This window comes from Primulina huaijiensis, chromosome 1 (genome assembly GCF_012295235.1).
Source record: "Primulina huaijiensis isolate GDHJ02 chromosome 1, ASM1229523v2, whole genome shotgun sequence".
Lineage (NCBI taxonomy): Eukaryota > Viridiplantae > Streptophyta > Magnoliopsida > Lamiales > Gesneriaceae > Primulina > Primulina huaijiensis.
Genome location: NC_133306.1, coordinates 25148691 through 25176304, shown reverse-complemented (window position 1 = coordinate 25176304; position 27614 = coordinate 25148691). Strand labels below are relative to the sequence as shown.

At 33.1% G+C, this 27614-nt stretch overlaps 4 protein-coding genes and 1 long non-coding RNA gene across 6 annotated transcripts; 1 reads left to right on the top strand and 4 right to left on the bottom strand.

The window, feature by feature from the left end:
• Positions 1-371: 371 nt before the first annotated feature.
• LOC140988261 (uncharacterized) lies at positions 372-4594 on the bottom strand. The gene is made up of 5 exons (XM_073457275.1): positions 4164-4594; positions 3870-4042; positions 1493-1749; positions 880-1331; positions 372-726 (listed from the first exon to the last, which is right to left on the bottom strand). Exons 2-5 carry the CDS (start codon positions 3998-4000, stop codon positions 457-459), a joined length of 1110 nt encoding a protein of 369 aa, XP_073313376.1. The 5' UTR covers positions 4001-4042; positions 4164-4594; the 3' UTR covers positions 372-456.
• An 820-nt stretch (positions 4595-5414) lies between these two features.
• LOC140988248 (internal alternative NAD(P)H-ubiquinone oxidoreductase A1, mitochondrial-like) lies at positions 5415-11550 on the bottom strand. 2 transcript variants are annotated; one of them, XR_012177321.1, is made up of 9 exons: positions 10877-11549; positions 10136-10349; positions 9884-10044; positions 9696-9761; positions 7109-7272; positions 6572-6686; positions 6108-6287; positions 5816-6023; positions 5415-5722 (listed from the first exon to the last, which is right to left on the bottom strand). XR_012177321.1 is itself a non-coding variant. In XM_073457263.1 (9 exons), the coding sequence occupies exons 1-8, from the start codon at positions 11312-11314 to the stop codon at positions 5871-5873; spliced, it is 1491 nt and encodes a 496-aa protein (XP_073313364.1). In that variant the 5' UTR covers positions 11315-11550; the 3' UTR covers positions 5415-5722; positions 5822-5870. The 2 variants fall into 2 exon arrangements, 1 of the variants encoding a protein (XP_073313364.1); XM_073457263.1 differs by having other exon boundaries at positions 5822-6023; positions 10877-11550.
• On the top strand, positions 7279-9455 carry LOC140988268 (uncharacterized). The gene is made up of 2 exons (XR_012177324.1): positions 7279-8435; positions 9090-9455. It is a non-coding gene; the product is annotated as an uncharacterized lncRNA (long non-coding RNA).
• A 1325-nt stretch (positions 11551-12875) lies between the features above and the next one.
• Positions 12876-14633, bottom strand: LOC140988239 (probable aspartyl protease At4g16563). The gene has a single exon (XM_073457250.1). The coding sequence runs from the start codon at positions 14426-14428 to the stop codon at positions 13037-13039; it is 1392 nt and encodes a 463-aa protein (XP_073313351.1). The 5' UTR covers positions 14429-14633; the 3' UTR covers positions 12876-13036.
• A 2912-nt stretch (positions 14634-17545) lies between these two features.
• On the bottom strand, positions 17546-21269 carry LOC140988235 ((-)-alpha-terpineol synthase-like). Its single transcript, XM_073457238.1, has 7 exons — positions 21076-21269; positions 20639-20909; positions 19402-19786; positions 19041-19259; positions 18688-18826; positions 18177-18425; positions 17546-17932 (listed from the first exon to the last, which is right to left on the bottom strand). The coding sequence occupies exons 1-7, from the start codon at positions 21157-21159 to the stop codon at positions 17639-17641; spliced, it is 1641 nt and encodes a 546-aa protein (XP_073313339.1). The 5' UTR covers positions 21160-21269; the 3' UTR covers positions 17546-17638.
• Between the last annotated feature and the right edge of the window lie 6345 nt (positions 21270-27614).

Genomic DNA, 27614 nt, shown 5'->3' with positions numbered 1-27614 from the left:
TATATATATATTTCTAAAATTAGTTATTTCGTAAGCAAGAAATATTTATTTTAAATAATTCATAAATTTAAGAAATATCTATAATTTTTTTAAAAGAATTACAAACGACATCATATCACCATCGACTCATAGAAGCTAGAGAGTCAGAGGGTAACGTGAGATAGATCAAATTTCGGTTTTTTTACTACAAACGGGTCTATTAGAAAACCGATTCGAGTTTAAAAAACAAAATACCGACTTGAGTTAAATGTTTCCAAACAATAACATATGCATATTTTGACTGATGGAAATCGCAATTATACAGATTTGGACATATGATCCCATGAAAAAATGGAAACGTCCCCGTAGCAACTCACGATAATTCACATATATAACACAATGCAACGAATGATCATTAAGAAAATACGGATCAGTAGCCAGAAATTATATTTAAAAAAATATGAATGAAAGCACTCATTAGTTGACCTGCCGGGGGTCGAGACCCAACTGCTTCCTTGTATTTCCCACGTACAAATCTTTGGATTTGATCAAACCTGGAACGACTCCAATTAAGGTTGTCAATGGATGCTGTGCCACTGCATCATTTCTTCCCAGTGAAACAATAACCTTAACCGAGTTCGGCTTGTAGGCCAACATCTTGCTTTCTTTTCCACCTGTGAGCAAGAGTTTCAAATTTTTTGATACAATTAGAGCATGTTTCTTTCCCAAGTAACCTTGCTTCAGTTCCTGGAAAGCAAGATAGGGTATGATCAGATAAGAGGGATAGGAAGTTCTTCACGCTCTTAATAGTTTTCGGAGGTTAACGATTCATATATGCAGCATAATGATCATGAAGAAACTCTCACCCTCAAAACAAGAAGGAAATCAAAGAGTACTCACCTTAATGTCTGTGATATCCCCGATTGCGAATATATTCTTGCACCCTTTCACTCTCAAATTCTCATCAACCTTCAATCGTCCTAATCCATCAATACTCCCCTTCAACATAGTCTCACTCAGCCAGGCTGAACCGGGCTGCTTACCCGTGCACAGAAGTACACAGTCCGCTTTGATAGTTTCTCCACTCGAAGTCTTGTAAGTCTTGCTTCCCACCGAAATGTTGTTTAAATCAATTGATTGTTGCAGTTTCACTTCTACTTTCTTCGACTTGAGCCACTCTAATGTCTTGCTGGCAGCTTTCGGGCCGATGAACTCGAGCAACCGAGATCCATTATGAACCAAGATAACCCTTTTCTCTGGGAAATCTACAGCGATTTCTGAAGCTAGTTCGACTCCCGTTGGGCCACCTCCCACGACCAGAATTGAACTAGAAGCCTTTATTTCTTCATTTTCTAACATAGATAAAAAATTTAAAGAAACCATTTCTTGGCCTAAATATTGTTTTGTGACAAACATTATAATTGATGGCAACCGTTGAAACTCAAATATCCTAAAATTTCTATCAACCTGAACACCATATTTCAATCGCTGAGTGTAATGTAGGTTGTGGTACCTGATTTGTATTGTTGCAGTCTTTCCGATCGTGTTTGTGGCATGCGAGCGTCGTGTCCAGTGGCTATGACAAGGTAATCATAGGCAATGAGACGGCCATCTGCGGTCAATACTTGAGAGTTCAAAATGTTTATGGCTTTGGAAACAATGACGCGCCCATTGGTGAGATAATCTCTGTGATATATAACTGATCTTTCGGCAAAAGATGGCTCCACCATTGACCTTAAGCTCGCCCAAGGGATCTCGAAATAATCCTTCCTATTTAATGGAACAGTTTATTTGCATATTTTAGGAAGAAATATTTATATACTAATCACAGAAAAGCATAGAGCCGTGAATACACACTGCATGCACACACACACACATTTTTGGATGGTTAGGAGGAACCAAGAACTAGAAATATGCGTGCAATGTATTATGTTTGTATTTGTGATATCTATGTTTCTCGATATACAATAAAACCGAAACAACCCAGAAACAGATTCAAGCTTAAAGGAGAAATGGACTTAAAATTTGTAGGAATCTATCAACAGCAGCTTTTGCATAGCAGCATGATTTGGTAAAAACTCATTCACCCATAATCCAATATTCTAGCAAAAGAACCAAATATTCTTTGATACAGATTTGCTCCTAAAATTTAACCGCAGATCGTCATTACTAAAAAAAAGGCAAAAAACAACGGTTAAAAATCGTTGTCGTAGGTCAAATAAAACCGTTGTTAGAAGCCCTGTGGTTAAAGGGTGTGCTCAAAGACAGCGGTGAAAAACCGTTGTTGTAGACGTCTAAAGACGACGGTGAAAAACCTTTGTCGTAGGTATATAAAACCGTTGTTAAAGGTCCTGTGGTTAAAGCATTCGCTAAAAGACAACGGTTTTGGAGTGATGTGGTAGTTACAATTAAAAAACCGTCGCAAATTAATTCGCGACGGACATCATCGTTAACCGTCGCTAAAATTAGCGACGGTCGTAATTTAAACGGTCGCTAAACATCGACGGTTTAATACACCGTCGGTACATTTAGCGACGGTGTTTTATAAACTTCGTCGCTAATTTTAGCGACGGTTTTGTATGCTTTCCGTCGCTAATTTAATCAGTAAAATAAAAAAAATTTCACTTTTAATATTTTAATAAATATACAAAAAAACTCACAATCTAATATGCAAATTATATTCTTGATTTACCGTCGAAAATACTATATTCTTGATTTTAAAAATTTATTAAACTAATTTAAAGAGAAAATCGAAACTAAAATTGTGTAAGGGAGAAAAATTTTAAGTGTTGTGAAGTGGTATGGTAGAAAATGGACCGATGATGGGGATATTTATAGACAGTTTGCGACAGTTTTGACTTTAACCGTCGCAAATAGCGATGGTTATTTTTCTAACTGTCGCCGATTTAAAATTAGCGATGCTTTTACATGAACTGTCGCTATATTTAGCAACGGTTATTAACAACCGTCGTTAAATATAGCGACGGTTAAGTATAAACCGTCGCTAATTATAGATCAGCGACGGTATTACCAAAACTGTCGCTAAAATTAGCGACGGCTTTTTTTAGCGACAGTTCTTGTAAAACCGTCGCTAAATTTTGCGACGGTTGTACTTTAACCGTCGCAAGATTTAAATTAGTGACGGTACAGTATAACCGTTGCTAATTTTAGCGACAGATTTAACTTAAACGGTCGCAAAATGTAATATTGACAACAAATTTATAGAAAAATCAATTGAAAGACAACAGGTTTTTACAAACCGTTGTCGTAGCTTGAAGAAAAACGCTAATAGACAACAGTTTAAAAACCGTTGTCGTAGCAAAAAAAAACGCTTATAGACAACGGTTTTTCGTAGCCCAAAAAAAGAACGCTCAAGACAACGGTTTTTAAAATCCGTTGTCGTAGATATATCAAAGACAACGGTTTTAAAGAAACTGTTGTCTTTGAGCGGATTTTTTTAGGTTATGACAACGATTTTTGTTATAATCATTGTTAAAAGTAAAAAGACGACGGTTTTAATAATAACCGTTGTCTTTGATGTGTTGTTAAAACTGATTTTTCTTGTAGTGATTTCCTGATAATGGGATATCCGATTATAGAAAGAGTAGTGCAATTAAAAAAGGCCTGGATACCAAATACTGCAACAATTGAATTCCGACAACAGGCCACGACCACGCGAGTGGCTGGGCATTTAATAGGCAAGGAACGAACTCTAAGCTTCACTAATCAACTGCCCAGAGCAAGACTCATATTGAGTAAGAAAGGCTCTGATTTTCTCAACTCCTTTAATATTCAAATCGAATTCAGAGATGGCTTGAAGCAAAGATAAAAGACCTCGGATAATTCAAATACGAAGAAAACGGGGAAACAAGTTTGTCCCAGATGCTTACGGATCAATGAGGGTGACATCTGCGTGAAACTGAAGGGATTTAGCAACAAGAGAACCTGCTACGCCGCCGCCTACGACCACCAGCCGCTTCCAAACACCTTGCCAATATTCCGGCTGCTTGATCTCCTCCATTTCCGCAATATTGCTCCTGTGCGTCAACCCCTATATATCCCCCTGTGTATAGATATATTTAATCATGAAAACTGTTTGTTTAATTTATACTGGAGAATTGATCAAGAAGTTGAGCCACAGTAGAAGATAAAACACGGAAAGAAGAAGGAAGTAGGCGTATTACCTGGTCTTCATAACATTTAGATGACAAAGTACGTAGTTTTAATTTTTGAGTAAATTACTGATGCAAAGTCAACCTTCGTGGTATTCAACTTCTCCTCGATCAATTAGTGACACCAAATGTCAACGTCGACAACTGCCCGGTCTCTATATCTTCTCCACATAACTCTCGATGAACCAAATTATATTTGATTCACACGGATAACATCTCATGCATTGTCACAACAACAAGAGAACATACTGAGAAAAGCATGAGACTCAAACGGTCTTGTGTGACGTTTGATTTTGGGCTCGACTTCGAGGAGTGCACCACCTATTTATCTCCATTTCAAATCCTCTACTCTAAATAATTTTGTTTATTGAAGATTTCAGTTTTTTGTTCTTAGCATATTTGAAGGTGTATTTTCAAAAGTTAATTATTTGTCGTATAATAATAACTTTATTCACAAGTTATAATTGATTTCCTGCATCTTTTTATAATTATAAAAACTTGAGAGAGAAGGTAATGCATAAAGCTATAATTATTTTTTCTACGGTTAAAATTGAAATGAATTCAACCCAAAAGATAGCTATGAACACAAGAATCTTAATTAATGCATGAATATTTGTTCTTGAAAATTGAAATTTGTATAAGAAGTTGCTACTACGTACGCTCACGAATGTTATGGTGACCAACGAATTTATTATAATTTGTTGATAACTATGTATATTTAATAAGAGAGATGAATATTAATTACGAAAAGCTATAGTTTTACATCAAAACTCAGATCTAAATATCATGTTTCGATCATCTTCAACAATGCAATCTTTTTTCCTAACAACTTATCTCCTGGTAATTCAATTCCTCTGCAACTTATTAAAATTGAACACACATCATAAATTGAATGTTTTATCAAAAGAGATACAGACAATGAGTGTAAAGAAGACATTCTTATAATGCATGGATGGACATATTTGTGTGGCAGACTTTTGTTTTGGTCCCCATCTTTGATGAGTCATATATGATTCGAAAGCACAAGTTTTGGATCATGTTCCTTGAATATGAACATCACTGCTCCATCTTCCTTCTAACCTTACGTACATCGGACGGATGTTCCACACATTTTTCGTAAATAATTTCAAACTGTCTCGTCTTACTTGTCACCCTCCATTCCTCTTCTTTTGGTGAAAGCCCTTTACAAAACAATCACATGAAGCGTGACGAATCAAATTACCTACCTATATAGATTTTATTGGTAATATTTACCCTGCAAAATTAGTAAAATTGTCCGTTGATTAAATTCTTGGATCTGTCCGAAAATGTACAAATCACACATAGGGAAAAGGAAAATAAGAAGTTTGGCAAATGAATTTATCGACCATAACCAATATCTATAACGTTAATAGAATCAATAACCTATACGTACCAAACAACTGCAGAAATATATGTAATAATTTATGATACATATCATGTCATTATCACCATTTTTTCGCCCATGAATTTGTAAAAACGTGGAATTGCAACCGAATGCACCCTGACCGCAAATCCGCCGTGATGACAATCGAAACTGGAGTCAACGAATGCTACAAGAACATGCACACCTGATGTTTAGATGATATGGAACAACCATGTACCAAATCACACAAACTAATAACAGAACGAAATAGATTGTATACATTTACTGCCGTGGAGAATGAGCAATTCTTCTCAACAGGTCACCTGTTTTTGTGTCTATATGCGGCTAATATCGCGACCAAACACAAACGTTGTCAACCAATTGACTGCCACATAAAACCTGTTTCTCCAGCTAATGACCCTGGTAAGATATGCTGAGCGCCAAACAAACCAGCTCGGAAATCCTGCCATCGATAGACCTTTTGCTTCCTGGGCAGGAAGATTTATAACCAGGTCAACTCTTAACGGTTTTAGGTAGCTAAAGAAATTTGACGGAAGTATGTGAAAATTAACCTTGCTCTGCCTAAGGTCCACGAGTGCCTTGTATCTCCCAATGGTAGCCATGCTCCCCAAATGCCTATAAACAAATGATTTCCCCAGGTCAAGTTCTTTTGCAGCATTGGCACGTCCTCCACCAGATTTGCCCATATTATTTAACAACTTGGATAGATATTTTCCCTGCCGCTCTGCCACCTAACAGAAAATGTTCTCAGCATAGTCAACTGCTGAAGAGGTAAAACTTGTTGAATATTTAATCAATGATACTTTTGGCTTCATGCGGAAGGATGAATGATATAGAGCAATGTTGTTGTCTTATAGAGGACTTCATGATCTTTCAGCATATATACTTAAATCTTAAAATGCAAATAGAACAGTATCAAACAGAAAAACAATGAGTGGTATAATCGAGTGTAAAAATATTTTGAGGTAAAAAAAAGGAAAAAGAAAAAGCAGATTTGAAGTATCCAATAGCTCACTTGGGCCAGGGCGGGAAGAACCGGCTTGCCTGTACTTTCAAGAAAGCCACTGCAGTCACCAATGGCAAATACATCCGGCACAGAAGGGACTCGCAGCCAGTCATCAATCCCAATCCTACAGTAGCATGATGTCTAGTTACCACGTAAAAGCAGTTTGGATGATAAAATACGGCACAGGTCAAAGTTAAAAGGAAGATTGTTTCAGGAAAGTATGAAATATAGCAAACAATTGCATATAAGTAAGAGTCAAAGCGCACAGGCACTGTTGTATACAATAGGGGCCGATCTTCCCCATGAAGCCAAGTGGTACAGAAATATGATGTAAAAAAAAAAGCAATCATCCCTCAAACGAATAAAATTCTGGAGTACAAGAATGAAAGGAAAGCCAAAACAATTTAATCCCTGCATTAATATCAAACCTTCTAAAAATTTCCATCTAAAAGTGTATCCAAGTCTAAAACGATAAAGTTTATAGCTGCACAACTTAGTGAAAGAAAGTGGCATGGATAATTTTTTTAGTGCTGAATGAATGCATACCTTCCACCTGGTGCTTTAGGTACTTCCAGGGACTTCACAAATGGTGAGGGACCAACCCCAGTAGACCACACTAAAAGACCATAAGGAATATCTGTGTCATCGCTCAGAATTATCTTTTGAGGTTGGACGTCCTTCACAATTCCATGAACAAGACGAACTCCTGACTGAGAAACCGACGTATCAGATTGATCCAAAAATTAAGAGAAAACCAGTTCCACATGTACCACAACTCTACAAGTGCAGCAGAATAAGGATACCAAGGGAACATTGTTAAAACTTCCCAATCCCCCTCCTTTCCCAGACACAAACAAGCCCTAAGAAGATGCGTGTAATTGTAGGTTGTTGCAGGGCTTCAGGACTGTGCAAGGGCATTTGAGAAGAAAACTTTTATTTTATGATGTAGAACAAATTGGCTTCAAATATGGGAAAAAATATCCGTTGCAATATGGTTGTCCAAGGCCACAGCATATTCTGCATTCAGGTTAAAATGTATTGGCTATGTTCAGTTTTCTATTACTTGAAACCTTTTACATCTCCGTAAATGAAACCAAACAATGCCAACTCATTTTCATCTGCTTTACCAAAGTTATATTTTTACATCCTTAATATGATCACACTACTTTTAATTCAAAGTTCCATTATTCTCCAAAAATAATTTACTATGATATTATATTCTACTCAAAGACAATAAATGTCACACATCATTGGAACACTAAATGTCTATGATGTGGCATCACTAATCCAAGATGTTATTGAACGCAAATAAAATGAGATGTGCTTTCAAACAACGAGACAAATAAAACTAATTATACATCACATTTTCCAATAAAATCTCTACCCATAGATTTTTTGAAGATATATGTTCTGATTGCTGGAACCCAAACCAAAGAGTACATTAGATTCATTCCATAAATGAATGAACAATGAAAGGTTTGATTTAAAGTTAGAAACAGACTTCATTAATTTTCATGTCAAGGAAATCAATTCTCTACCAATAAATTTCTCAATGTTTCCCCAAAATGGTGGGTGTCATGCTTAATTTTAGTCTCCAGTCAATAAATGCTATGAATGAATTAAATCATGTGTTTTGAATTAAGAAACAAAAACAAAAATTTCCTATTTTTCATTCTATCATTCATCTCTGATTCTTTTTGCTTACTATATAATTTTCTATAAAGCATTTGCTACGTGTGCCTCTCCTAGGAAACTAAAGACCGTGTATCCACCTAAACCAGTCAACAATTCAACAAATGAAAGAGATCAACCAAGCACAAGTTCGAATTGAAGTCCATGTCTAATCTCCAGCTCATAAGAATCTAAAAGTCTCGTCATAAGTGTAAGAACAAAAGAAATTTATGATTCATCAAACATTGCCTTCTCTTTTTTTATAATTTTGAAGAGGCTGCATAAAAGGAAAGATGAATAAACGGCCACAATCTTGAAAAATCAAACTTGGGACCTAGTAGATCATTCCAAATAAAAATATGAGATCAAATTAAAATAGATCTAAAAGACAATTTTCAATGAAAGATGTGCCGATCCGAAGACACAAAACCCATCTTGTTGGAAAAGAATACTAATTATGCCTCGTATTCATCTTCAAGAAAAAATATGCGCTTGTTGCACCCATGAGAGCTATTTGCATGGTACTTGCCGTTGGTGCACATGAAGATGCAAAGAACTGAAAGTCAATCACCTTGATGTATCAGCTTTTGTAATGGGAAATGGCAAGAAGAATTATATGTGAAAATTGAGCGTATCACAGCTCTTTATGACTTGGAGAACACCACAACATGCATGGAATAATAAAATCTATACCTACATTATTCAAGGTGGATTAATGTTACAAGAAAAATACGCATATGGATCAACTGACCGCTGCCACATTTTCAAAGTGGATGATCAACATAGTGATTGAACTGGATAATCTGAATATGTATTATATATTGGCACAAAGCCAATTTCTTACTCTTCAAAAAAGTCACACTTTCATCTTCAGATGCAGAATACAATGAAACCACTTATCACATTTGTGAAGCATTAAGGAGAAACTTTGGAATTTGACAAAAAAGTATGTAAAATAAACAAACAATATTTTGTGACAAGACGTATACTACTAGTGTGACCTAAAATCTTGTCTTCCATGCATGACCAAAGCACAAGAACTACATTGATTTATGAGAAATCTCGTGAATGATGGAAAAATTGAATTGACAGTTAAAAATAAAACCGAAGAAAAAGTAGCAGACCCGTATACGAACAATTCAAAAATTTTGTGTATATTACAAATTGAGACGCAGTGTTAAATTTACTTAATTTGCATGTGAAGGATATCAAATTGTGTCCCCACAAAATCTACAATGACGGCCACAATATCTGTCCAAATGGATTGGTGTTATGCTTGATTTCAGTCAGTAGCCAATATATTATATACATGCTTGCTTGTTAATAAGTCCATGAGTCCGTGTTAGCACTAGTGAACGTGTACATATGGGCAGAAAGGAGTAACGAACGCTCCATGGAAAAGTGTTGAAATAGCTATACATTATGGTTAGCAAACACTATAATTATGCACGGAAGTCCTCACCTTCGTCAATTGCTTAATTGCATATTTTCGTAAACGGTCATCAAATGATGACAATATCTCACTTGCCTGCAAGGAGACGAGCAACAGGTTAACAAATTAAAAAATCGAATTATAAATGAGCTTGACTCGATAAACTGTACCAGACTAGGTGAGAGCAAGAACATAGATGGGATGTAGCAAAGCCTAACCTCAACTAATGTAACATGAATATAATCTTTCACATGTGTGTATCTTTGATGTACATCCTTCATTATAAAGTCACTGAGTTCTCCGCTGAACTCAACTCCAGTGGGACCACCTCCAACAACAACGCAGTGCAGAAGCCGACACTTTTCTTCATCGGTGACGCCTGCTCAACCCACAGTGAAAAGGGGACGATCCTAACTATCATACTTCACGTATTATCCCACTTAAACATTTAACTACTAGACTTCTCATACCTGGAACATCTGACAGCATCAAATTTAGAAGCAATTTCCTCCTTATTTCTTGAGCATGATGAACTTCACGGAGAAAAATCGCATGTTCTCTAGCACCTTTAATACCAAATGTAGAAGCTTCTGCTCCAGAAGCAATTACTAGCTTGTCGTACGAGATGCTGAAGTTCCTTGGATCTACTGTATGGGTCCCATCAGTGACTGTTTGACAGCGAACCTAGAAAGAAATATTATTTTTCTTCTATAAATTGCTCAAAACATCACCCAAAGTAATTGTAATAAAAGTCAACATAAGACTCCAAATAACAGAGGCCAACTCCATGTTGGAACAATGATCACAACAATAACATAATATAAATTTATGATTCTTTTGCATAATATACTAAGATTCCATTCTTGCTCTAAGTACAAGAACCTGAATCAATTATAAACGTGATATCTGAAAATCGAGAAGATTTCCAGCCTTGGGATAAATGTTCATCTACGATTATACAACTCTAAATTTCAAAAAACAGTCACAATGCAATCCTATTTTAGCTCAGACAGAGAATAAATACCTCACATATAAACATCTAAGAGCCAAAGAAGTAAAAATAATAAATCAAAAGACATGCAAATTTTCAAACTTAATATAGAACTATTTGCATAAACTCTAAGAGAGTAACAGTTTGTATATGTGACAGTGATTAAATTCTAAGATCTTAAAGACTACAGGGCTGTAACACAACAGCAAAAGCTCAAAACCTGATGGTTCTGGAAATCGACGCCGGTGGAATTAGCAAGAAAGAAATAAGAGCCGGGTTCACGAGATATTGCAGGTTGGATCCTCCCAATGGGCTCCGCCACGGACCTGAACTCAAGTGTGCCGACACAAGTGGAAGCCAATAAGGGAGTGAAAACCATGTGATTCCTTGGGGAGACACAAACTACGTCGTATGTCTTGGTGTCAATATCCTTAATCAGCCTACATCCAGCCCAACCCGAGCCGAGAACAACCACTCTGGGCTTCTCGTCCCCCTTCGTTGGCCCCAATCCGGCATAACTCCCGCCAGAATCAGAGCTAAGATGCCGCAATAGTTGGGCGAGAAACGGCGGAGGAACGGATAATGCTGATGATTTGCGCAGCGGCGATTGTCTAGTGAAGGTGCTGGAGAGTTGGATGAAATTTCTCAACCAAGGCATTGGATTTAGCTTTTTTGGAAAATATTCTCTGTAATTGACAGTCAATTTCTGGATGATTCCAATATTTTGGTACCTGTTCCTTAAAGATGGTCGGGGTTTAAGGGTTCTAGAGTAGTGAATTGTTCTTCTTTTTTTTTTTTGCTCTAAAAGAAAGGAATTTGGAATGGGTCAAGCGGTGGTTGCGGCAAGCTCCGGCGGGTGAAACGGCCGCGAAGTAATAACGATAGTCATAATTAAAAAAAACCGACTACCGACTATCTGGCATCCTTCTTTTTTTTAATATATCTCGATGACTCGATCTTAAGTCGTGTTATCTATATTTTATTTTATATATAAAATATGACAAAAACTTGTGTGAGATGGTCTCACGAATCGTATTTTGTGATACAGATCTCTTATTTGGGTCATCCATGAAAAAATATTAATTTTTATGCTAAGAGTATTACTTTTTATTGTGAATATCGGTAGGGTTGATCCGTCTCACAGATAAAGATTCGTGAGACCGTCTCAGAAGAGACCTACTCATAAAATATATGTCAATTTTTTATTTATAAATAAAAAATAAATATAATTTTCTATAAATATACATACAATTGATACAAATAATTTCGAGTTCACGTGTATTTATAGATGTTATCATTAAATTTTATAGAATTGTATAAATAAATTTTGGTGTCATTGTCTTTTTTTGGATAAACCTCTTTATTATAACCTATTCGTAAAATATGTTAGTAAAAATTTCAAATTCAAATTCAAATGATCTTATTATCTCTTGTTTAAAAATGACTATAAAAAACCAAAATAATATAAAAATAATCTATATAACTTTTTCGTTTAACTAATTTTGATCATATAATTTTGTTACATTGCTAAAGGTAAGCCAAATAAGCCCAAAGTCATTTTGTGAAAGATGATCAACTATTTGGAAATAATTAAGAAATTATAAGAATCTCATGTAATCTTTGTTTTCACACTCGTCCCCAAAGTTTCAAAATATTTAATCTCCCAAAATTATTAAAAGAGACGAAGTTAGTAGGAAATAATTAATTGATTAAACCTATCAAAATATGTAAACAAAAACATATTTTTCTATAGTAGGTTTCTTATGAGACGGTCTCACGAATCTTTATCTGTGAGACGGGTCTACCTTACCGATATTCACAATAAAAAATAATACTCTTAGCATAAAAAGTAATATTTTTTTATGGATGACTCAAATAAGAGATTTGTCTCACAAAATACGATCCATAAGATCGTCTCACACAAATTTTTGTCATTTTTCTAAAGTCAAATTAAATTTAATCTCCCAAAAATATGAAAACCACCACATTTGTTGTTGGGTGTATTAATGTACAAAATAAATAATATAATTTTGACACAAACAAAATCCAAGAATTTAAAAACATTTATGTCCACACAAATATTTAATACACCATAATACATTAACACACATACATACACGTCCTTTTTCTTGCATTAATTAATTAATTTTTTGTAATGGCCAACCCATGCTAGCTAATTAACTGCTCAAACAATTGATGCTCCAAAAACATAAAAATAAAAATCATGAAATCGAACAATATATAAAATTCAATGAACTCGAAAGAAAACGATCACAATTCAATTTATTGCCTGAAATTTCTGCAAACAGCGTTGTCAAACTATGATAATTCCATATAAATTTGCATCATAATCACTATATCTGTTCAACAATCCATCTCCCTACCCAGAGCACGACTGTTGAACGAATCCAAATCTTCCATTGCTCAAATCGAACTCTATATGAAAGTTCTGCATCAAGAAATTGCCCAGAATAATCGACGGCCCGCTAACGAGTTCCGGCCCGAGTAACGTGTTATCAGTCACCATGGTCAAGCAAACAAGAAGCTTCTGATCATCTTTCACGACAAAGAAATAGTTCTCCAATGGCAGTCCCATTTCTGCACCGCCCTTGAAATGGAGCTTCAGTTCCGGCAATTTAATGGCTTCGTGGCCGGTAACATCGAAGCAAGGCCGCAAACCTGTTAAATTCTCCACGTTTTTAGCCCTTTTGTAGTCTTTAACCTGCTCCGAAAATGCATCTGTTACTGTTTTAAACGCAGCCGGATTCATGTAAGTGAAAGTTGAGCCAGAGTCTACGATAGTCCCGCCATTTCCATTAGAATCAGGAGCCAAGAATTCCTGTGGAAGCTTAACTTTCTTCCCTCCAACACTGATTTTTCTCAGGCCAACGTAGTAGTAATCTCCCAAGGCAACATTTTTGCTGCTGATAGGGTTTTTCAGCAGCGGTGTGTAGCTGAATCTTGCTGTCTTTTTACCAGAATCAGATTCGCCATCCATGATTAGGACGCTGTTTGTCGGGGTGTTGTCGAATTTGTGCGAGACCAGGCAGTATGAGAATTTCTTGAGGCCTAATTGGTTGGGCAGAGAGGAAACTCCGCGGCCGAATCCCGCGACCCCGGCAGGCTGATTCGACGAAAAAAGCGAGCAACCCACAACAAAATTCGGCACTATCCTTTGCTGCAGGCTCAGCGTTTCGAGCATCGCTATACCCCCGGTAGAGCCTAGACCATAGAGCATTAAATATGGAGGGCAGATTTGGGTGCAGTTTGATTTCAGCGACCCACAATCTTTACAACCTGATTTGGGATCAAAAGATTTGTGAATCCAACTACATTTGGGATTCAAACATCCAAGAATCCTAACAGACGAGGACTTTTTAGGAATGAAGGAAGAAATCCCAGTTGAAGAAGAACAATTCTTGCAAATGTATCTTTTTGTACAAGGGAACCAAGAAAAGCTGCTGCCTGTGTCCATAACCAACGGTATAGACTGTGGTGGGGTGCCAAATTTGAGATAGATTGAGTAAGCTCCGCTAAAGGGAAACAAAGGGGTGGAGGAAACTGGGGCATCTTTTGGATCCTTGATGTGGTGGGCTCTGGCTACAGAGGTTGAGGCTAAATGAGTGAGCTTCTGGAATGGATCTGGAAATGTAATTGGGTTAAAAAGTGAGATGGAAACTGTGTTGCTTGTAGGAGAAGAAGAAGCTAAAGAAAAGAAGAAATTTAGCAGAAAAAGGAAGGGGAGACAAGTAGATGAGAAACAGGAAGCCATTGTTATCTGTGTTTAAGAGCTTAATGACGAAGAAACCATAGGGTAGTAGGGGTGTGACATGAAATTTCTCTTGTTGATTTAAACAAAAGTGGCTGTTAAAGTTGGCGATATGGGGTACGAAAAATGGCCCATATTTGTGGAGCTAAGGTAGCAACAAATATGGCTTGTAATATGACAGAAATGGTGGGTCTTGAATCTCTTGATTGAGTTTTTTTAAAAACGTACGTAATTGGGTCGGTAATTTATTATCTAATTCTAAATTATCCGTGTAATTGTGATTTAAACCCAAGATCAAACGAATTTTAGGACCTCAACGTTGCCAAAGTTCGAATTATTCGTGTCTTGATTGAGGTTCTTGGACAGCGTGAAGTGTAGCATTTATGATTGGGAGTGACCGTGTTAAATTTAGAGGCTGTCTTTGAGTGCAACGGCTGCAGCGGTGTCCGGACAAAAGCTTCGATTGCTAGCAACGTGTCAATGAAGAAAGAGAGAGCTCACGATAATAAAGGTCAATTGGATAAGTGGTTTTTTTTATTTAAAAAAAAATAGCGACCCCTTTATTTATTTTTCTTTTTTTTTTTTATTATTAGTGGTAGAGAAATTTTTATTAATGACTAAACAGGTCAAAACACAATAGATAAAATAACATGATGACCATAAACATATATATTCATTTGTTCATATGACAAACTTTTCAATCAACGTGATTATGACATAATAACAACTTTGTCAAACCAGAAAATATTTTTTTCATCCAAATTTCATTCATAAAAGAAAAACAATAAAAATAAATTAATAGAGTAATTGATTTACTATGACCCAAACCACAGTGTACTTAAATGAAGCACACAAAATTATAAGCAATAATTAAAAAAAAATATTCTCTTAATTAATTAAAATTAGCATACTATTGTTAAAATAAAACCACTAAAATTGTTATCAAGTTTAATTCAATTGTTTTTGCTAACTTTTAACCCTTTATAGATTTTGTTTACTTTTTTATGTTTGGTTTTTAGAATTACATATTTAGATAATTAATTTTATATCAGAATACATATTTTTTGTGGATACTTTTATCTAAATTTCATTAAAAAATTCCTACATGCAAAAATGCGTCATAAAACAACAATTTGCATCTTATAGCTTTCGAGCAATGGCTGTAAACAAAACATAGAGATTGCTTCCTCTAACATCCATTTTAAGGGGAAAAGATTTGTAAAATTATTTTCAAAATAATCTCAAATTTAGCCAAAAATTCACTAACGATTGATAAAAAAAGATCATATGCCAAATCAGTAAATCAACTGCTATAACTATTAAGTCTCATTACAAAAAACCTGAATCACTTGCTATCATGAAAGATTTTCATTCACATGATTGTAATATAACAGAATAAGAGATGGTAAAAAATGAGAATGACTTGAACATTATCAACTATAATAGAGCGAATTTCTACATATTTAACATCATCTTTGAGACAAAACTAAGGGACAAAACTAAAAACTGAGTTAATATAAATATATATTCTACCTTTCTTCTCAAATGAAAAAAAAAATGGCCTAACCAATAAAGAGACATCAGATAAAAATGGATCAAGAATGTCAAGCACAATAAAAGTACTTCAATTTATTTGTATCATCAATTGCTAGCTCTAGGGAAACATCAAAGGTTAAACAAATTATATATGTGAACAAATGAAATGAAAACAAAATATTACAATCATCATAATAGAATGCAAAACCTCTTTCGACAAACAAATGCCACAAAGAGGGAAAAAGGTGAAAATAACAAAAAACGAATGTCACAAAGAAGAAAAAGGAAAGCATGGAGAAAACAATTTAAAAAAAGTGAAGAAGAATGATAAAACAAGTGAAAAAAGAATACAAANAAAAAAAAATGGCCTAACCAATAAAGAGACATCAGATAAAAATGGATCAAGAATGTCAAGCACAATAAAAGTACTTCAATTTATTTGTATCATCAATTGCTAGCTCTAGGGAAACATCAAAGGTTAAACAAATTATATATGTGAACAAATGAAATGAAAAACAAAATGANAGATAATGACTAAAATAACTCTATCAACTATATCAAAATGCAAAACAAGAGGTCATAATAGTAAGCTCACAAATAGAACTCATATATTTATAGGTATATAGATATATATAACAGTTACAAACTAATTATATTCTTCTCACACGCTAATGTTCCAATTAATTACAATAATCATCTTTAAATTTGTTGATTTCAATCAACAATTTTAAAATTTTTAGAAAAAAGATTAAGTAATACAAAAAATAATTTTAACGCACGAAATATGAGCATATTATTTTTACGAGTTGTGTACAATATTCACGAGTCGTCTCCCTTAAGCAACACCTTTTGCTTTTAAGAGTGGAAGCATCGCACGTGGAAGGACCCAATTAAGACATGTGAGTAATCTTTTTCAGATCAAAGCTAAGCGGATAAAGCCTAAAAAGATTACCAAATTAAACTCCAATATGTGAGTAATTTATATATAGGTCTATGACAAGAGAAAACAATAGAAGATATTAAGATGAAACCTTTTTTGTGCCGTAATTTTCTTTCTTCACTTTTATGATTGTTCAATAATAAGATAAAAACCATGAGAAAAAGGAGAATCGGAAATATCACATATATTAAATTAAGGTGTGGGACAAATTCAAAAAATACATATTTTTACTACGTACAATCAATAGGAAAGCCAATGCATAAATAAATACAATTTCATAGGAAAATCACAATCTTGGTCATCTAGCTAACTTGTATGTTTTTTTTTTGTTCCGTTAGTAGTCAATTTAAAGTCTTAATTTTTTGTTCCGTTAGTAGTCAATTTAAAGTCTTAATCTATTAATTTGCACTTTTTTTCCTATTTTAACCATTTTTATTGGAGTGTCGACGCGATTTCAGAAAAATGATGACATGCATTGAAACTGCTGGCTTGGAGATGGACATTGCTGACATTTCTAATGTCGCGTCAATGCTATAGTGAAATGATTAAAATTGAAAAAAATGAAAGTTAGTGGAATAAGACATTAAATTGATAAATAACATGACAAAAATTGAAAAAATATGCATGAGCAAATACATATTTTTTTCCATGAAATTATTGACAGATTCGTCTTATTTTCTTATTCCGCTTGGCTTGAACATCAGGCAAGCTTGTACGTACGTACACATGCATTATTTTCATGCGAGTGGGATGGATTCAAGGATCAAGGACAAAACAAGCTCCTTAGATTCGTCGGGGATGCCGTGCCTATCTCCAGTGTGATATATGCATTGTGCTGTCCGAATAACATTCATAAAACATTCAACAACATCCTTCGATAACAGACTATTAGACAACATCGCTCGATTAAATTTCTTCGTTGTTTCATGAAACAAGTACTTGACATGATCGCGAGCTTCTTCTTCAGAACAATCAGCCTCCTTCATGTAGCATTGAATTGATTTCACAACATCGCCTTTCTTCATTTCATCCTTGATGAGATTCATGGCAAAAACACAGAAGTCATAAATTCGTATGTGTTTGGTCAATTTTAAATTGGTTTCATTTGGAGCATCCAATTAGCTAGGGGCAAGCACATGCCCTCTTTAAATAAAAATAATTTCGGATTTTATGAAATAGTTATCTTTTAAAAAATATTATCCCATGAGATTATCTTCTATTCATCGTCTAACTAAGATTCAATTGATCATCCGCGTATGAGTTTAGTATGCTCACTCGCGAAGTTCCCAAATCATCCATAAGACGGACAGCGACTGCCGTACATCGGTTTAGGTCCGATACTTGTATGAAATCCTTTAACATCTTCTCTTGTATTGGATTTTCGCAGCAGATGCACAAGTAAAAACATACCAAAGGGCCGGCTATTGAGACTAAGCCATTTTCAAGAAATTCATGAATGGTAGGAGTGTAGCCACTGGAAATCCACTTTGCTTCAACCATGTAAGCTTTACAAAGATTTGCCCACTAGATAAAGAGTAATCATTCTTTCAAAATAAAATGAAAATAAAACCCAACATAAATATTAAATAAAGAGATTTGATCCGTTGAATTTCAAATATATTATATATCCAACTAAGCATTTTTCAACAATAATTATAATGAATTTCAAATTCACCAGAGATTTTAAATGATAGACCAATTCGCTAAATTCGAATTTAGCAAAGTAAAAGATGTAATCTGACATGCAACAGAAGATCGAATGGCAAAAATGTGAGGAAAAACATACCACTTCTTTTAGGCACGAAACGATGTTGAAACCTTGAGTTTTAAGTACATCGTACGAATGTTGGTTCACGAAGTTGAAAAGCGCAAAAAAACAAATCTTCATGTAGTCTGGGAGATGGTCCAATGCATTGATGTCCCATCTACGAATAAATTTAAAAGGTGACGCAAAAGGTCTTTTTATTGATTTAAATCTATTTATTTCAGAGTTTCAAACTTATGACTTCTGCAACAATTAACAGGTTAAAATTGTTTCTTTCAAAAGTTAAGACTTCATAACAAATATTGACAAATTTATATATATTTATCATGCGTATACAGGGATATTGATGCATATATATACGCTAGCTAATTAACCTGTCAACTGCGAGTGTGAAAAGTTCGAGTTCATCCAAGGTGCCGTAAACGTCGTAGATATCATCAATCATTGTTCCTAGTACAAGCAGCTTTGCAATCATTTTTCTGCAATAGCCGAACAGTGGTTCGAATGTGATCCCTATGCTCCATATGAAGGATTCCACCAATCGATCCCTCGCGAAACTCAACCTTTCCGCCAGTTTAGTGCTGGCATGCCACCTACATTAATATTCATTTTGTACAAGTAAATTTGATATAGTTATTTAATAGCAATGCAATGTTTAATGTTCAAGAAATGATGATTGAAGTAACCTAATATTGTGGAAATTAGATTCATCATGAATCAATTAAGTTTGTTTACCTGGACAACTCTTTCAATTCTTGTTGGTATATTACTTGAACCAAGTTGAAATCCAATTTGGCAAACTGTAGAACCAAAGGATTCGTATCTTGTCTCTTTTCATACATGCTTATGAACCAAATTGCTTCAAATCTCGGCACTCTCCAGTGTAAGGGAAGATGTTTCATAGAACGAGTTATTTCCGCGCGAAGATTCTGATCCAAGAGCTGCTGCTGTTTTAAATTTTGCTCCAGATGGCACTTGGCAAACTCTTGGGCTTTGTCCATGATTTCCTCACCCCCCATGGAAAGGTAAGATGCTTCATATAAGCTTAAAAGCCCCCTAGTATCGCTGGATAAGTTGTGCTTGAAATTCCCATTCTTGTCCACAAAAGTACTGAAAACATCTGGATATATATACATTTTATGAAAACTTCCTTGTATGAGACAAGATTAATAGATATCCATCCACGATAAACATTCGTGAGGTAGAATCTCTTTTCGTGACTATCTTATTTTTGTGTACATTGAAAGCAACCTTATAAGCGGAAGGGCTGTTCTGAACCAAACCTAAACAAATTGTAAAACCAAAGGCAATCCCGGTTTGGATTGATTTTAAAATCAACTGACCTTAAATATTGGTTTTGTTTAAGTTTTAGATAAAAATAAATCAAATCAACCCGATCAAAATCGCTTACATTAATATAAAGAAATCATGTAACAAATGTTGTTAATTTTTTATGATTTTTATTAGATATATGTATGTTTTATTTGATTTAATTTACTTTTTATTTTATCATTAGTGATCTTTGTAACAAAATACTTTTGCTCAAATAAACATAACTACAACGTTAAAATTTTAGGATTTTTTTATAAGTTGCGAATTTATATAACATGCATGCATAAGTATTCTTATGGAAAAAATATTACTTTTTACTCATATGAACATTAAAAAGAGCATAAAACCCCTATGAAAAATAAATATGCAACTCTTTGTTTTTTAAATTTAAGCAAAAAAAAAAAAAAAAAACCCCTCATTTTTTAAAAATTGAAACTAAAATAAATAAAAGTATTTTTATTTTAATGAAAAATATAAATAACAAACTTAGATTTTTAAGTTAATAAAAAATATTTTAAAAAATATTTTCAATTATTACGGATTGTTTAAAAAAAAAAACTAGTTCTTAAAGTTTATTTATGATGCCTGATTTCCACAAAACACTGACAAAAAATAGAGCAAATATATGATACATATATACCTTGAGGGACTAAATAGTTATGTTGTCTGAGTAGTCTAAATTTAAGTGCAACTTCATGCAAATCTGTTGAAACCCATCCATCTTTCACACTGAATAAACCCTCCATAATTGTGTGTATGTAACCTTTAAAGTGGTATGATATCCCAAGTCTCTGCAAAACATCAACAAACTCGATTTGGCCTAAAATTGAGTCTTTCCCCATGATTTTCTCTTCCAATATCCCTTCAATCTCTTCTTTGAGTTCCTTGGCTCTCTCAACGCTTTCTTTTCCCTGCATCCAATGATAATAGCTAGCAAACTTAACTATCAACCCGAAAATTTTTGTGAGAGTCTACTACGCAATATACTGCCATTTCTCAGGACTTGAGATTTGTTTCCACTGAATCAAAATGAACGATGGAAGAAAATAGAAGCGATTCCATACACAATAAATTTACCTCGTAAACGCTAGATATTGATTGCAGGTACTCATCATCCCAAAGGCTACGCTTGTAGTTTCCTGACCTTCTTGGAGTAGTCATGATCGATGACGTAGTTTAATTATATTTGTATCTGTAATTTGAGTGAGGTAATTAGCATGGCTCAAATCAAAGCTCGTTTATATAGATCTTGGATCACCATAGCTAGAAAGCTTAATTCTATCTCATTGAATTTCACAGAAAATAAAACATGCTTAGAATAGTTGAAAAAAGACAACTCTACCTATTCAATAACATTTTTTTTCAAGTCGTCTCCATAAATATTTGATTCGTATTTGAATTTATCGAACTCAAGCTAAAAGTTATTTTGTTCGATAGTTCGCGAGCCGTCGCGAGCTTTAATATTTCATTAATTATATATTATATTACTGCTGATAATATTAGTATATTTAAATATGAAGTTTTGTCATTCTAGACTATTTAGATTTTTTATTGATATACATGATAAGATCTTTAGATATCATATTAATATTCAAAAGAATTTATTTACTAATGAAATTCTTGTTCACATATATTTGTGTTACTGTGTATGATTTTACACAAGGAATAAACTTTGGGGCAAAAACTTATGTGAGACGGTCTCACATGAGACCCACTCAAACTTTGGACAAAAGAAAGATAAAAATAAGAAAGTTAATTTCATGGCAACGACGACACATGGTTTTTTGTGTTTGGTGATTGTCGAGAATCGAAAGAAGAACAAAGAATTATACGAGTAAAGATTTTGCGTGAATGACTCACACTGTTTGTTGGGTTGCCGTGAAGTGTTGGAGACACTCGGAGACAACATTCGAGAAAATTATTGGTTGAAGAGTTATTTATAGCTCCGGATTTTTGCAATACAATTGTTGCATCCGTGATTTTGCTTTTGTTTATTTGGGATGTAATTTACTTACTTGATTTATTGAGAAAGATCGTTTTTCGTACGTTCACTAATATTGTTTTGTAGATTATTTACAATTTTCTAGTGAATATTTTGCCCTGAGGCACCGCAGAAGTTGATTCTGTCATATTTTAGTCATTAAAATTTATTTGTGTGTTTATATATTATAGTGCATATTGTGGATAGATGTTACAATAATTGCACACAACACTTAAAATCTGATACATACAATTTCAATATTTTCTGTACGTACTTTTATGTTAAACAAAGCAACTCTCACTTACTATCCGAACAATTATTCGAATAGCTCGCGAATAGAGATTTCGAGCTGAACTCGAGCCAAATTTAAAAATCGAGCTCGAACTCGAGTATACTTAATTCGAACCTTAAGTTTTTAGTAATATTTGGCTCGATTATGTTAGTTTATACCTCTACACACAAGCTCAAACTGTGTTGCATGTTTAAAATAGTGACCTAGATATGTATAAAACAAATGACAAAACTAACTGTTTTTTTTTTCTAAAAAAAAAAGTAAAATTATGGACTTTATGAATTTTAAAACTGAGATTTATCGATCTTCACAGATAAAAAGGCATCACAAACTTGATGACATTGAAAAACATGACTAAAACGATTAAATTTAGACCCGAAATTGGATGGTTGAGGATCCTGCATGATCAGGACAAACTTATGGAAATGAATAGATAGGACGTGACTATCGAGAAGGAGGAAGACAATGTATTTTAAAGAATTATTTGATCGATCACATGATGATCATATGTTCTGCAATGTTCACGTTTAGGGGTGGGCGTCGGTCGGTTCGGTCCGGTTTTTCTCTATTAACGGTTCGATTTTTCGTTTTTCGGTTTTAAATATATCTGATCCAAAACCAAATCATTTTATTACGGTTCGGTCCGGTTTTTTTGTGATACGGTTTGGTTTATATGGTCGGTTATATACAGTTTTATAATATTTTGTTTAAAAATAAAATTATACATCACTTGATGCTTGATGAATGCAACACATATAAAAAACAATGATAATAAATGAGTAAAACATATATGATTACAATAAACTTATAACTTGACAATCTAAGCTTCAATAACAATTTGAAATACAATTTCAAATAGTAGCTCTTCAATAAAAAGATACACAGTCATTAAATTCCAATTCCCAGACTCCAAAATGTACATAGATTTTGCATCTCAAATCCCAATACATTTAACAAAATGAGCTTAATAACAATTTGAACTTCCAATTGTCAAACTCCAAAATCCTGTTTTGCAAAACTAAAAACAAAAATGACATTAAATTCATCACAATAGTGATTATGAATCACGATCTTGAAACATAACTTAAATATATGTAAACTTACTGAAACTAACAAAATCTTTCTCAATCATATCAAAAAAATCTTATTTTTGTGAAAAACAATAAAATCATTAAAATAGTTAGGATAACTCGTAATATTGTAACAATAAGTGAAAATGCATAAATTTAACTAGTTAATATTTCATTGAAAGGTTTATATATCGGTTACACAAGAATCTCATCCAATATTGATCAAGTCTAAAAAATGAGAAAATTATTATCAAACATTAAATTACAAAATAATTGTAATCTAAAACATTAAAAAAAACAAATTTCTTATCAGAGAAGATTAGTCAATAGTCAACATTGAACTTGTCACATGACTAAGGTCCATTTATTAGCTCATTATACAAAAAGCCTTATAGCTAAATATAATATGGTCGGTTCGGTTATTTCGGTTTTCTGGGGATCAAAACCGTAAACCGAACCGAAAAATCGAATTTCTTTAATTTTGAAACTATAACCGGCCGAAAAACCGATAAAATCAAATCATTTAAACCGAATTTTTCAGTCCTCTCGATTATTTTGGTTTTAACCGAACTATGCCCACCCCTATTCACGCTTCAAAATTAGATCTTACCAAATTGGCAGGTTCGCTCTAAAATCTAATTAAATGTTTCAAAACCAATGTGTGGCCAATATTCACTTGTACCAAATTTACTTAAATGCCTTGCAAACTCATTACAAATTTTAAAATCATGTTTAAAATGTTAGATAACACATCGTGTGGTCTGCAATTTTTGGTCAAAAGTTTTTAAGTCAAGCCACATAATAAAATGTTAGGTCCTGAATAAATATTGGCTTTCATCCGAATTGTTGTATATAATTGAAATTAAATTTCTACTTCCAAAAAAATTAATTAAATTTCTCTGTCTAACACTATGAAATTTTTTTATATATCATATATTCATTCATCCAGCTTTTATATTTACATTTTCAATTTGATTAAGCATACATATTCTTGGAAACTTGTAAAGTTCAGTATATTTTTTTAATCCAAAATTTCTATTGATTTATAAATATTTTAACAGATTTCAAATTTACAATATTTTTAAAAATTAATTTTTGAGCGCATGATATAATACATAAAATATTTAGTTGAAAAATTATAATTAGAATTTTAATAGTATTTAGAGAAAAATTATAGAACGACCAAGCCCAGAGTAGCCAGAAAATTTAAAGCAATAGAAACCAGCATACATTATTTTTGGAAGGCTGCTGCGATGCGATATAAGCCCAATAACAAAAATTTGGGCTTAACAGGCTTGAATAGCCCGTGTGGCCTTGGAAATCAAGAAGCCGAATGTGGCCCAAGAGAATGCCAGCTAATTGAAGGCGCCAAACCACATTCCATATAGTTTAAAAACGCACTCACGATAAAGGCTAATTAATAGTTTTGTTAATTACAATTAAAATGGTTTTATGGATCATGTTCTCTTTGTCCAAAGTACAATTTTAAGAATACATTGCCCACGTGGCATAGAATTTTATCTACAGACATCACTGTTACTTGATTTATCGTTGATTACTTTAATGGTTTAAAGATCATACAAGATCAAGCATAGATTTATCTCTGCAAAAATAGTAATTTGTTCTGATTGATCGTGAACTTTACGTTATGATCCTGAATTTTTAGGGGAAAGGAAAAAATTCTGCTTGATAGAGTGCATAACCGCGTGTATAAGCTCACACTAATTTATCAATTTAGAATCTGTAATTTATTATTCTTTTACCATCTTGTGAAATAATCAAAATTTCCAATCACTGTAAAATAAAAAATTATTTTTGTCCGGACACAACGTCAAATGTGATATTATGAACTTTAGTTACTTATTACACGTGACGTTAATCTCTTCGCATATCTAGTTGATTTAGAAATTTATTAATACTGCAGTTAATTTTTTTTAATGAGAATGCATCTACACAACTTCCCATATTAGAGGAGAACATAGGAAACAATGTCCATGCAAGGGAATAGAAGCTCCAAGAATTTGCTCAGACGCAAGTGCATCACGTGAATTCGTGAGTGGAATCATCAAAGTCCTGCCAGATAAAATTGAAGCATGTCAAATGAAAATTAAATATACTAATTGATTAGAATCAAATATAGTCACACAAGATCCACCTATCTTTTATGGACTGTGTCAATGATTATACTTGTGAGCTCAATAATCTGTCTAGGAGTGGGAAAAAATACTGAATTTTCGATATACCGAAATTATCGTATCGAAAAGATACCGAATAATAATTCAAAAACATCAACTTTTAAAAGAAAAGTATGACAAAAGTCTATAGAGGTCATTCTACTAATTTCTTATTTTTCTAAGCAATCGCCAATATTATATCGTTTCATTGTCATTCCCCTCAGTATTATCTATTTATATTAGTGTTCCGTGGCACGAATACTTGTCATGTTAAATTTTTTCGTGTTTAATAATTTGTGTAGAAAATATTTTTTGATTAGGATATATGATACTTATAGATTAGTAATAGATAAGATTTACTAAAATAATTTATATTTTTATATAAATTAGGGATAAGTGAGAGAAAATCGAAAAAAAATAGAAATATGTACAAATACATTAATAAACACATATCAGCAAAGTTAACTAACAAATATTATGAAGAGTTAAACTGTTAAAAAAAAAAAGTTTGGTCTCAAGTTGACATACGAAAGTTAGTTAGTATGAGGTGTTCATGTTTAATAATATATAGTAAGTATAATAAAGATTTCATTCCATATAATTAAGCTAATGATTACTAATTATTAAATTTAAAATTTATGATAAAAATATTTTAAAAAATATAAGAAACTATATGCACGCAATATTATGTGTGCCAGATAACTATAATCCCCCCAAAGTGTATTGCATGTTTTATGGAATTTTCCATCAGCCAAAATATTTAGAGAATGATGGGATAAAATATCAAATATGCACTGAATTTATTGATACGATAACTTAAAAATCTAATTTCAAACAAGGGAGGGATGTAGATAAATATTTTTATGTACAAATCAATTAGATAATTAGTTTACATTTGATTTATTTTTAAAAAAAATCATAAAATGATTTTAGTTTGTTGCATGCATAAGATTATAAGAATCTTGATCTCATGGAAACTTGGCAACATCCAATTATATTCATGTCATCCTTAAATTTCTCAAACTTCGAGAAACAAGATTAAACTTAAAAAGATATATACTATAACTAATCCTAAGTATTTAGCACTAATATCAACATTCTAGAGATTCAAATCTAGTAAGATACTGCAAACTTTCTTTTTATCGGTTTCAAGAAGTTAATAGAAATCTCGAAAGGCTCATTAATTTTTTTTTAAAAAATTCACTTTCGAGAGCAATGTGCCAAGAAAAATCAATGGAGTCAAAAGTTTCTAAAAGTTCCATTGAACAAATTTAGATATTTGATAGACTAAATGGCATTTATATATGAGATATATCTAATGACGGTTGGATAAAAGGCCGGCAAATAATCCTTTCAAGCGAACAGTGGAATTACATTTTTATTATGTAATTTGTATATTTTCTATTTTGAGTCCAAAATATATTCTAAGTTACACTTTTTTTACAATAAGTTTGCATGTGTTTCCATTTTTAGTTCTATTTCACCGGAATGCTGATGTCATGTCGAAAATAAATGATATGATATTGAATTTAATTTTCTTACATTTTTTTTTGTCAATTTCAATATTTATCACATAAATTATGTAATATTTATATACTATTTCACATACAACAATGTCCACTCCACATCATCCATTTACTATTATAATGGGTGCTGACATATCATTTTCAATTTTAGTCATATTTTATCGGATGTTAATGTAGCATATGAAATGAATGATATGACACTGGACATTATTGACAAGTGTGTCATCACATCAGCAATTCGATGAAAATGACTAAAAGTAAAAATATGTACTAATTAGATTAAACATGCAACTTGAAATTTTTTAAATTTTTAAATGAAAAATGAACAACTCACATGATCAAAAATATAATTTCTCATTTGAACAAGTAGTGACTTATGTAGAATGAAAATGACATTTCTACTGAAAAAATGGCATTTGATTNTTTATCTTTATCTATATTTTATAATTTTTAAATGATTATATCAACTCTAACATAGAAAAAATATTATAAAAATAATTTGTGACTTTTATATTTTAATATAATATTTAGAGTTTTACACAAACACCATTTAACATAATTTTTTTTAATGTG

What these genes read in the sequence shown, in the direction of transcription:
- LOC140988261 (XM_073457275.1), bottom strand. Translation starts at nt 4,000, where the DNA reads ATGGAGGAGATCAAGCAGCCGGAATATTGGCAAGGTGTTTGGAAGCGG. An exon ending in ACTGCAACAATACAAATCAG is followed by an intron (nt 1,332 to 1,492) that starts GTACCACAACCT and finishes TATCTATGTTAG; the next exon opens with AAAATGAAGAAATAAAGGCT. An exon ending in GGGATATCACAGACATTAAG is followed by an intron (nt 727 to 879) that starts GTGAGTACTCTT and finishes CTTGCTTTCCAG; the next exon opens with GAACTGAAGCAAGGTTACTT.
- LOC140988248 (XM_073457263.1), bottom strand. Translation starts at nt 11,314, where the DNA reads ATGCCTTGGTTGAGAAATTTCATCCAACTCTCCAGCACCTTCACTAGA. An exon ending in TTCATGTTACATTAGTTGAG is followed by an intron (nt 9,762 to 9,883) that starts GTTAGGCTTTGC and finishes GTCTCCTTGCAG; the next exon opens with GCAAGTGAGATATTGTCATC. An exon ending in TGGACCTTAGGCAGAGCAAG is followed by an intron (nt 6,024 to 6,107) that starts GTTAATTTTCAC and finishes CTTCCTGCCCAG; the next exon opens with GAAGCAAAAGGTCTATCGAT.
- LOC140988239 (XM_073457250.1), bottom strand. Translation starts at nt 14,428, where the DNA reads ATGGCTTCCTGTTTCTCATCTACTTGTCTCCCCTTCCTTTTTCTGCTA.
- LOC140988235 (XM_073457238.1), bottom strand. Translation starts at nt 21,159, where the DNA reads ATGACTACTCCAAGAAGGTCAGGAAACTACAAGCGTAGCCTTTGGGAT. An exon ending in TAACTATTTAGTCCCTCAAG is followed by an intron (nt 19,787 to 20,638) that starts GTATATATGTAT and finishes ATATATATCCAG; the next exon opens with ATGTTTTCAGTACTTTTGTG. An exon ending in ATGATTTGGGAACTTCGCGA is followed by an intron (nt 17,933 to 18,176) that starts GTGAGCATACTA and finishes AATCTCATCAAG; the next exon opens with GATGAAATGAAGAAAGGCGA.